Source organism: Cynoglossus semilaevis, chromosome 13 (assembly GCF_000523025.1).
Source record: "Cynoglossus semilaevis isolate Cse_v1.0 chromosome 13, Cse_v1.0, whole genome shotgun sequence".
Lineage (NCBI taxonomy): Eukaryota > Metazoa > Chordata > Actinopteri > Pleuronectiformes > Cynoglossidae > Cynoglossus > Cynoglossus semilaevis.
Genome location: NC_024319.1, coordinates 2,013,363 through 2,024,710, shown reverse-complemented (window position 1 = coordinate 2,024,710; position 11,348 = coordinate 2,013,363). Strand labels below are relative to the sequence as shown.

Genomic DNA, 11,348 nt, shown 5'->3' with positions numbered 1-11,348 from the left:
CCCATCCGTAAGCAGCCCCGGCTGTGGCTGCTGCTGCTGCTGCTGCGTGTCAGCGTGCACCATAGAGCCACACAACAGAGAGCGAAAAGGCAGAGTGGGAGCACACATCGCTGGAGACTATAGGTAAGGAGGAGAAGGGGAGGTGCGGAGTGGGGGGGTGGTTGAGTGGGGGGGTGGATGCTTGTACTGTGCATCTGGAGCTTCTGCTGCTAGCCACGTTTGTGCGCCCTCTCCCTCCATCTGTGGGCTCCCACACCCCTTTGTGCCTTCATTACCATCACGCTCCTGCGCCAGGGCAGGAAAATGACGTCCCGGTGAGTGAGTGCGGACGGAGAGAAGAGCACGACGCGCGGCCACGTTCCAGCCTGAGAGGGAGAGGGAAGAGGGAAGGCGACGGGAGCCGGAGCGGAGCGGAGCCACGGTTCGCCATTCCGTGTCATCTTTTTCTCCAAAGATGTCAGCGACGTCTGGGAGTGAGGCTGCTCTGGAATCCGTTCGCTGCCGTGGTTAGGAGACCGTGTTCCGCCGCGGCCGTGGGTCGACCGGACCGTGCATCAGCCCCGTCCTCTACCTGTGCACCAGTAACGTCTGCAGGTAGAAAGAAAGAAGGTGTCGATGCAGAGGTGGAGGAGGCAGAGCTGCTGCTGCTGCTGCTGCTGCTGATGCATCACATGAAGTGGAATTTGTTGATTAGTGTTTGTGTCCACGCCTGTGTGTGTGTGTGTGTGTGTGTGACCCAGCATGCAACAGAGCCGTCATGATAATGCAGGTGAGGACACTGGGAGTCTACAGTGGCCCTGCCACCACCTGTAAGGGAGGCAGTAGACACCAGTGGAGGAGGGGGGGGGGGGGGGGGTATTTATGAGCTGGTATCATGTGGTAGTAGTACATGTTAGTACTAAGTATTCTCTTAAAACTAATGAAGACCAGGTTTCCCATGTTTGGATGTACATACTGTACTACTACTGTACTACTACAGTACACACAGATACCACAGATACTACAGTACACACAGATACTACAGTCCTCCCCCCTCCTAGGGAGTACACTGGAATTCTGTGGAGACGTCACTTATTTCAAATGTTTGATTTTAATGGTTTTTATTTGGGCCACACCATGTAGACTACACCATGTAGACTACACCATGTAGACTACACCATGTAGACTACACCATGTAGACTACACATTGGTTGTCACCCCATTGTGTTTTTGCCCCGTCCTCCCCCCTCCACTAGTTGTTTCCAGATCTTGTACAGTGACTTTGGGTGTTGGTTGTTAATGAGCGCCGTTGTTGTTTGTTGTTGTTGGTTGTTGTTGTTGTTGGAGTGGGGCAAATATTTCTGAAGGGTGGCAGTTGTACGTGTACTGTGTTTGTTACAGTTCCACAGACAAAGGGATATAGTTAGTACTCCAGTATTTTGTCTTTGCAGTACTTCATAGATCAGTCGTTCCCATGTGTTGATACTGTGTTGATACTGCGTTGATACTGCGTTGATACTACGTTGATACTGCGTTGATACTGTGTTGATATTAAAACTATTTAATTAGCCTATGAATAGAGTTAGAAGTTGTATTTTCCTCTGCCACCTGAACTGCCCCTGTCCCTGTCTCTGCCCCTGCCCCTGCCCCTGTCCCTGCCCCTGCCTCTGCCCCTGCCCCTGCCTCTGCCCCTGCCCCTGCCCCTGTCTCTGCCCCTGCCCCTGCCCCTGTCCCTGTCCCTGCCCCTGCCCCTGTCCCTGTCTCTGCCCCTGCCCCTGCCTCTGCCCCTGTCCCTGTCTCTGCCCCTGCCCCTGCCCCTGTCCCTGTCTCTGCCCCTGCCCCTGCCTCTGCCCCTGTCCCTGTCTCTGCCCCTGCCCCTGCCCCTGTCTCTGCCCCTGCCCCTGCCCCTGTCCCTGTCTCTGCCCCTGCCCCTGCCTCTGCCCCTGTCCCTGTCTCTGCCCCTGCCCCTGCCCCTGTCCCTGCCCCTGCCTCTGCCCCTGCCCCTGCCCCTGCCTCTGCCCCTGCCCCTGCCTCTGCCCCTGCCCCTGCCCCTGCCCCTGCCCCTGCCCCTGTCCCTGTCCCTGCCCCTGCCTCTGCCCCTGCCCCTGCCCCTGTCTCTGCCCCTGCCCCTGCCTCTGCCCCTGCCCCTGCCTCTGCCCCTGTCCCTGTCTCTGCCCCTGCCCCTGCCCCTGTCCCTGCCCCTGCCTCTGCCCCTGTCCCTGTCTCTGCCCCTGCCCCTGCCCCTGCCCCTGTCTCTGCCCCTGCCCCTGCCCCTGTCTCTGCCCCTGCCCCTGCCCCTGTCCCTGCCCCTGCCCCTGCCCCTGTCTCTGCCCCTGCCCCTGCCTCTGCCCCTGTCCCTGTCTCTGCCCCTGCCCCTGCCTCTGCCCCTGTCCCTGTCTCTGCCCCTGCCCCTGCCCCTGCCCCTGTCTCTGCCCCTGCCCCTGCCCCTGTCCCTGTCTCTGCCCCTGCCCCTGCCCCTGTCTCTGCCCCTGCCCCTGCCCCTGCCTCTGCCCCTGTCCCTGTCTCTGCCCCTGCCCCTGCCCCTGCCTCTGCCCCTGCCCCTGCCTCTGCCCCTGTCCCTGTCTCTGCCCCTGCCCCTGCCTCTGCCCCTGTCCCTGTCTCTGCCCCTGCCCCTGCCCCTGTCCCTGCCCCTGCCTCTGCCCCTGCCCCTGCCCCTGTCCCTGCCCCTGCCCCTGCCTCTGCCCCTGTCCCTGTCTCTGCCCCTGCCCCTGCCTCTGCCCCTGTCCCTGTCTCTGCCCCTGCCTGCCCCTGGGGTAACAGTTGACCTCGGTGTAGCTTTAACTTTAACTTTATGATTTGGTGTGAACTGAATGGAATTGTCCAACATTTTACCCATAGGACGGAGTGAGTCACTGCAGTGTGTAGTCATAATGGAATGCCATAAGTAGAGTGGGGGGGAGCAGGAGTGGGGGGGGCAGTGTGTTCAGCAGAGCTGTAGTCACACTCATGTATACTGTGTGTACAGAACATGTGTTTATGGGGAGTTAGTCGTGCTAAAAGGGTGTGTGAGTCGTCAAGAATCTGTCGATACGATACGTATCACGATACGGGACAACGATACGGGACTGGGAATTGGGGGGAAAAAAAATCAAGAACTGATCAATGACTGAGGAGATTGATACGGGATCAGGAGAGGACAGATCAGGAGAGGACAGATCAGGAGAGGACAGAGCAGGAGAGGACAGATCAGGAGAGGACAGATCAGGAGAGGACAGAGCAGGAGAGGACAGATGAGGAGAGGACAGCTGAGGAGAGGACAGATCAGGAGAGGACAGAGCAGGAGAGGACAGATCAGGAGAGGACAGATCAGGAGAGGACAGATGAGGAGAGGACAGACCAGGAGAGGACAGATCAGGAGAGGACAGAGCAGGAGAGGACAGATGAGGAGAGGACAGCTGAGGAGAGGACAGATCAGGAGAGGACAGAGCAGGAGAGGACAGATCAGGAGATGACAGATGAGGAGATACTTCAGTCAGTGAATAAATGGACCAGTGTTGTAGAGCGGTCCACCTGGGCTGTGGACTAACAGATGTTATCAACACCATGTGACTCTTCTGAGGTTCTCAGGTTCTGAGGGTCGGGGTGGTTGTTGGTGAAGGTGTGTTGGAGGAGGCGTGACCTCATTTTGAGGTGAAGTCGTCTGTCTTCGTCCCACCGTCTCAGGGCTGCGTCTTTTTCCTTCCTGTCTCTCTGAGTCAGGAGTGAACGACTTCACCTGTGTCACGGCTGCTGTGGAAGAGGAAACTGGAGCTGAGCCGAGAATTTAAATGTTCTGGAGGAACTGCTTTTAGAAACTTTTCTCAGGTCATAGATATTTCGCGTTCACAGTTTTGATTCATGTACTACTCATTAGCAGTATTTCAGGTGTTTTTACTGCACAGTACTGTAATACTCTGTGTGTTTCCTCCAAAAACATCCTCACCATTTTGCTCTTTAACTAGTGGTTCCTGAACATTTTGTTGAGCCCCCACTCTGTGTCTGCAAGGTTGGCCTCGCCCCCCACTTTGAGAACCACTAACTCAAAATGTGTCTTATGTCTTTATTTTCTATTTACTTCTTGATATTCTCTACTTTTGAAAGCTGAGTTGGGAAATGAACCAAATACTTCAGAAGAATTCCTGTAATTCTTGGATTTGAACCCAACACCGGGGGCAGACAGGAGTCATCCTGCGCTCGTGGCTACATGCTAGCTGTTGTTATTTGATATTTAACTTCTTTTCTTTTGTCACTGTGCTTGTTTCCAGGTTTTGTGTCACTCCCAGGACTGAACACTAGTCCAGTCATTCAGAACCAGGATCCAGTTGAGTCCGTACCATGGCCTGTTGTCAGATCGACCTCATAACGAAGAAAGAATGAAAACACGGACACACAAGGAATCGGTACGCACCGCCACTCTGTGTGCAGTACATGTTGTAGTATTACTTCATGACACTGAATTGATTTATTATGACTAATATTTTAGAACTCTTTCTTTCTTTCCTCCCTGCCTTTCCTCGACTGTTAGTCTATTTTTTTTCTTTTTTTATTCACGCAGATGAATTTTTTTTTCTTCAGTACTGCAGTACTCCATGTACTTTTCCGCCTTTAACTTGTACTGTACTGTGTTTGACTTTCTCTACTTCCTCGTTCATATTTTCTCCATTTCTCTCCTCTCTTTGCAGATGCCGATGCGCAGTGGCCGACGGCGGGGGGCGAGTGAGGAGAGGAGGGGGAGACGCCCACACCCCAGCCCCACTCGGCCTGAGCGCAACGACAGACAGGCGGTGAGAGCGCACCTTTTCACCCTGCTCCTCTGTTAGCATGTGCACGTGGGTCAGAGGTCGAGGGTCTGTAGGGTACAGTGTGAGCGTGCACGTGGTCAGTTTGATCAGCTGTTCCTTTTATGTGACCATGTCGTTTACAGAGTAAATATATTTTAAAAAAACATTTTCATGCTGTACATGTGTGTTTGTGCACGTGCACGTGCACACGCCTGGTGGAGTGTGGCTTTGTTCTGAACGCACACACAGGCCTATTAGGTATTCAAAAGCATCACTGGAGAATCTAAAGTCCTTTGTGTTTTTAGCAAAGAGGTGCTGTTGAGGAGTTGGCTGGAAATCGCTTCAGTCGCAGATCACAAGGGCATGATTCATCAGAGAGTGAGGGGGAGGAACTCGTGTCTCCTCCGAAGAGGCAGAAAGTCCAGGTTCGTCTTAAATCTCCGCCGTCTTCACTCCAACATTTTAAAGTGACAGATTTCCGTTCACAGCCTCACGGTCACAGCAGTGAAATTCTTTTTTTTTTTTTCTTATCCACAACTGATCTTTTCTTGTTAGGATTCGGTCTCTGCACCAAACCCTCCAACATCAACACACTCCACTGACAGCTTGGCTCCTTCCACCGTCCCACCTTCAACCTCAGTTGCCAGCCAATCCCGTGAAAGTGACAACGAGGATGGCCAATCCCAGGGCAGCAGGAGTTCAGTGGTGGGGAGCCTGGCCAATAGCAGCAGCAGTCTGAGCAGCGGGCGAGACATAGACCAGGACAATCGATCCTCATCCCCGAGCCTCTCTGCCTCCCCCCTGGGCAGCCTGGACTCTGATTCTGACGGGCCGGATTCACCAAAGCACGGAGAGAGGGAACGGGACAAGAACAAGGAGGAGAGTGTGGGGAAGGTGACAGGGGAGGAGCGGAGGTTGTTACGAGAGGGGCGAGGGGAGGACTCCCGTGGAGATGGAGAAAAGCGAGATGTGGATGCAAGAATTGAAGAGTGTTCCCCTCTGAAGCCCCCCTCCACCCCCTGCTCCTCCTCTAGTCTGACCCCCACTCTGCGTGGAGCGGAGGACTCGTCCAGTGACAGCAATAACGGGAGGAAGTCCTATTTTGGCCTGGACTCCAAACTGATGTGTAAGGTCGACTACGGTCGGCTAGGTGGCGCTGATTCGGCTCTCGGCGGAAACCGAATCAATTCCAAAGCCGGCGCTCAGTGTGTGATCAAGACGGCGATCTCCACTGGGGAGTTCTCCCATCACAGCCCCAACATTGCACACTCCCTGCCCCCTCCCCTGCCACCTCCACCTGCTCTGAAGCCCTTGGAGATCGGGGCTCAAACCCTGCCCGCTGAGGTGAAGACGGAGCGGGACAAAGCAGAAAAAGCAGACAAGCTCCTGGACAAGGCTCAGACCACGCCCCCCTCACTGCTGCCACAGACGGGCCCCCAACCACAGGCTCAGCCTCAGACGCAGTCCTCTACCCACACTCACCATTTCAGCACCACCAGCTGGCAGGGTGGAGCAGCGACCGGTTGCCAGGGAAGCTGGGGCTACAACCGTTACCCCGGCAACCACAACCCCCACCACCCACAGCACCAGCCCCCGGTCCAACAGCAGCAACTTCCTTCTGTTTACAACCCTCCGTCCTCCCGTCACTCCTCCTCCCTCCCCGCCTACCTCCCTCATCCTCACCCCCACAGGGAGTACCTCCCCAGGTATGCTGGAGGGGGAGGAGACAAGGAGAGGGGGGCTGCAGGAGAGAGGGAGCGGGGCATTAGGGTGGAGAGCGGTGGGAGAGAGTTCCCTCCTCCCATCAACAACAACAACAACAACACTGTTGGGGGGGGCAGTGGTGGGCCCAACAACATACAGACCAGGGACTTTGGGGGGTTGCCGGGTCAAAACCGAGAACTGCAGAGCTCCAGCAGAGAGGGTCCGAACCTGGGTCCTGACAGAAGAGACTTTGGTCCTGGGTCCTTCAGAGACAGGGACAAGGATCAGGACGGAGGACGAGAGTTCCCTCTGTCCAGCCAAGGTCAGAGAGACTTCGGTCCAAATGGAGCTGGGGGGGGGCACGGGAGAGACAAAGACACAGGCAGGTGGGGTGAGTTTGGGGGGCACGGGAGGGAGGTTGTAGGTAACAGTAACACAAACAACAGTTCCATTTCCCAGGGGAACCCCCCAAGCTCAGCCAATGGACTTCCTGTCACCCCCCTGCTCAACCGTGACCCACCTGCCTCACCCCAAAGTAATTCCAGCCACCCCTCCCATTCCCCCCTGCCTCCCCATTCTCACCCACATCCCCTAAATTCATCCATTCGAGAATTCCCCGCTTTAGTCAACCAGGCACAAACTGCCCCCCCCGGGGCCGATCACTTTCACAGAGAATACCCTCCTACGGGGGCCAAAGACTTTCCTGCTGCAGCGCCCCCTTCTGCCAGCACAAACAGGGAGTACCTCAGCTCCCCGGGGGTGAATCCAAACCTGGGGCGAGAGTACCCAGCTCCGGGGGGGGGGCAGCACTCTCACCCTCACTCACACCTCCACTCGGCATCAAGGGACAGAGAGAGGGACTCGAACATTCAGGAGGCTGCTCTGTACCAAACCCGCGGAGGCCCAAACCAACCTCCCGCCCTCTCTCCTTCCTCCTCGGCAGCTCATCACGTCCACCCGTCCAGCGCCCCCTATCCTCCTCCACAGCCTCAGCCTCCTTTAGCCCCCCCTCAGAACCCCCACCCCCCGCCACCTCCATCCACCATGACGTCCGGTGTTCGCCCCCAACACTACCAACCCTCCACCCAGACTCCGCCCACACCTCATTCCCCCTTATCCAGTCCGTCCACCAATCAGATCGGAGGATACTCCTCGTTTCCTTCCGGCTCCAACTCTGCCCCCAGCATACCTATTCCTGGGGCAGTTGTGTCGTCCAGCTGTTCCCCAGGTTGCCGCCCCTCACCTTTTCACGGCACTTTAACCAACCACCCTCCGTTCAGTGGAGCGTACCACGCTAATGGCAGCAACGTTAGCAACGTCGGTGTTGCTAACAGTAACGCCAACGCCCAGTCGCTCTCGCCTCATAACGTGTCCAAAGGACCCCCTCCTCTAAATAACCCTGCCAACAACAGTGTCTCCAACGCTGCCCCTAGTGGAGACGGCCGTCCAGATTCGGGCCCCCCTCCCGCACCTGTGATCAAGGAGGAACCAATAGAAGAAAGAGAAGAGACGGAGAGTCCTCCACCGATGCTAAGAAGCCCGTCTCCTGAACCCAAAGTTGTGGACGTGCCCATCCATGCCAGCCAGTCTGCCCGGTAACAACTGACATCACACACTTTCACACTTTTCAGACATAAATCCAGGCAACAGACGGTGATTAACATGTTCTACGGTGGTTACAGGTTCCACAAGGTCCTGGACCGTGGGAGTGGGAACTCCTGTGCCCGCAGTGACGTCCTCTTCGTCCCTCTGGACGGTTCCAAACTGTGGAAGAAGAGGAACGAAATCATTGAAAGAGCCCGCAGGGAGGTGGAGCAGAGGGCGAGAGAGCTGAGGGAAAAGGAGAGGCAGCAGTGGGGACAAATATTTAGAGTGACAGGAGAATCTACACGATGTGGCCCTCATTTCTAAACATGCTGTTGGCATCTTGTTGATTAATGCCACAGTACAGCAGTGTTAAAATGCAGTGTGAGCACTGGGTTGTCAAAAAGGCAGTTATTTTTGGTTATATTTTGACATTGTAATGTTAGGTTTATCTTGTTCCTCATAAGATGCCATTACTTATAAGGGTTATTTTATGGGTTTTTATACTAATGTTCAAGGTTGCTGTGATAATGGAGCATGTTTTGCATTTGCCCCAGGGTAAACCAGATGTGCTGATATGGCAGATGGAGGTACAATTCTTTTAAAAACCATGTTATTAATCTGTTGGTTGTCATAAAGAACCAGTCGTATCATTGTGAGATGCAGTTGCTAGGCGAGCTTGAGAGAGGGAGCGGGAGAGGGAGAGGGAGTTGGACCGACACCTACAGGTGAGTACAGCCCAACAACACTACAGTCGTACACAACAGTCAGAATGAAGTGATGTGGATGGACGTGATCGACCAATGGGATGAGGAGGAATTCATCGTTAACACAAATTCATTTTCTGTTTTTCCTCCACAGCAGCAAAAAGACATCAACAATGCTGGCGGGGGGCGCCAAGGTTCCTCCCTCTTCTTTCCCTCCTCCTCCTCGATTATTCTTGACCCTTCGTCCTCCTCCTCCTCAGGCAACCCCGTTTCCCACCCTCACGCTCACGCTCACGCTCACTCTCACGCTCAGCATCACCACTCACATCCTCACGCGCACCTTCCTGCAGCTCATCACCTCCACCCCTCCCTCTCTCACTCTATTCCCCACTCCATCCTCCTACCGTCCATGGGTGGGGCCTCAGCACTGGTCGGCGGCCCACAGGGGGCCTTGGGTATCGGCCTGGGAGGGCCCTACCTGGGCCCAGACACCCCGGCGCTGAGAACCCTGAGCGAATACGCCCGTCCTCACGCAATGTCCCCGCTGGGAGCTGCGGCCCGGGCCCAGGCCCACCACCAGCAGGTCCATCACGGACACCCCCACGTCCACCCCTCATTCTTCCTTCCACAGATCCCCAATCACGGCCTGGGCCACCCCCACCACCTGCCCGCCGACGCGGCCACAGCAGCAGCCATCCTGGGTTTTTTATACGGCGGTGGTCTTGAAGGGGGCCACGGGGTGGGTGGTCATCCAGGGGTGGCGGGAGGCCACTTACCCGGAGGGATCGGGGGGGCGGGCTTGGCAGGAGTGGGTTTTCCTCATGCCATGGCTGCACACCGAGATCGGATAAAACCGGGGTTTGAGTTTAAGAGCGATGAGCGGATGTACCCCCCGGGGTCAATCCACGACCCCTCGGCCCTGGCCCTCGCTCACTCACACTCGCACGCCCACGCCCACGCCCACGCCAGCTCTCACGTACACGCTCATTCACTGCTCCTTGGAGGAGGCTCGGGGGGATCCAATGAGGTATCCCTCTACAGCACCCCTCCCCCCTCGGCTCCACCCGGACCCCAGCACCTTCAGAACCCAACCCTGACTTCAGTGACCCGACCTCCCAACCCCCCCGCTCCACAGTCCTTATCCAATCCTCCTCCTTCATCCATCCTCCCACCTTCACTCCCCTCTCACCCGTCATCGGCGCAATCCGCTGCCCCCCCAGTCCCGGCCGCCCCTGCTGCTCCTCCACCAGCAGCTCCTCCTCCTCCACCTGCTCCTCCGACCTCCAACGCCAACACTCTTCATCACCCGGTCCCTCAGTCTTCTTTTCCAAGCTCCCTGTCCTCTCACCTGCCCCCGGCCCCTGCTCCGGCAGCTCCCCCGGAGACCTACCCCACCCCCAGCCGCTCACCCGCCTCGTATGAGCGAGACAGGAGTGGGGAACGAGAACGGGAGCGGGAGCGAGAGCGGGAGCGGGACAGAGCGGCGGTGCCGCCCTTTGGGGGGAGAGAAAGAGAACGAGAAAGAGAGAGAGGAAGAGGGGGAAAAGGAAACGGAGGAGGAGGAAACGGAGGAGGAGGAAACGGAGGAGGAGGCGGCGGGGGAAGTGGAGGAGGATCAGGTGGAGGAAGTGGAGGAGAGAATCTGGGACGTCTTCAGATGCTCAACGTGACACCTCATCATCACCAGCACTCGCACATCCACTCGCATCTCCACCTGCACCAGCAAGACACAGGTACTCACTGGTACTAATGACGCCGTCGCTGCACCGTCACTGCACCGTCACTGCACCGTCACTGCACCGTCACATCCAGATCTGGAAATAACACTTTGTTATATGTGAAATATATGAACAAAAACACAACAACAGGAACTGGAATACAGTCCCTGGAACTGAATTTACAGCAGTGAGAAACTCCACGTCTGGGGGGAGGGGGGGTGGACAAACTAACTAACCCTAAAGTCAGCAGTCAGTGCAGACATGTTTTTGGAGGGGGGTGGAATGCTAAACAACAACAGGAACATTAGATGAAGACAGTACCATGTGTACCAGAGATATTTTCATCATTTTTATTCCTTCCTTTAAAGTCGTCTCCTCACAAAACAAACACACAAAACGACAAACACAAGTACAAACCAACAACATCTTAAGTACGACAAATACTAAGAAATACTAGAAGAATATCTCAGTCCTGCGTCAACTACTCACCGATGCTTTACTCATATTAAATAACTCCTGTATTTTCTATTACATCATTGGCATCCAGCGGCGGGCGGGGTTCACCCCCTGATGGACCCGTTGGCGTCAGGGTCTCCTTTGGCACGCCTCCCATACCCAGGAGCCACACTGGGCACCCCCATTCTGGCTCACCCCCTCACTGACAGTGAGGTGCTTCGCCAACAGCTGTTCGGTGAGGAGAAGGCTCCACGTCCATGTACTCTTTCATTTTTTACTCCTAAAAACGTCAAATCTTCAGAAAGTTTATTCCCATCCTTTATGAGAACACGTCGGCGATGACTGACCTGGACTCCCCCCCCCCCCCTCCCCCCTCTCTACCTCTCTGCCCTGGTCCGTCTCCCGGTGCTCCCTTTCCT

At 55.9% G+C, this 11,348-nt stretch overlaps 1 protein-coding gene across 1 annotated transcript in view; it reads left to right on the top strand.

Moving 5' to 3' along the window:
- Positions 1–145: 145 nt before the first annotated feature.
- Positions 146–11,348, top strand: part of atn1 (atrophin 1) — a 15,382-nt gene continuing 4,179 nt past the window's right edge. The window contains 9 exon segments of the mRNA XM_017038161.2: positions 146–594; positions 4,245–4,379; positions 4,662–4,763; positions 5,066–5,185; positions 5,316–8,059; positions 8,147–8,317; positions 8,722–8,776; positions 8,910–10,488; positions 11,021–11,188. Coding sequence (XP_016893650.1) covers positions 4,353–4,379; positions 4,662–4,763; positions 5,066–5,185; positions 5,316–8,059; positions 8,147–8,317; positions 8,722–8,776; positions 8,910–10,488; positions 11,021–11,188 — 4,966 coding nt within the window. The 5' untranslated portion in view covers positions 146–594; positions 4,245–4,352.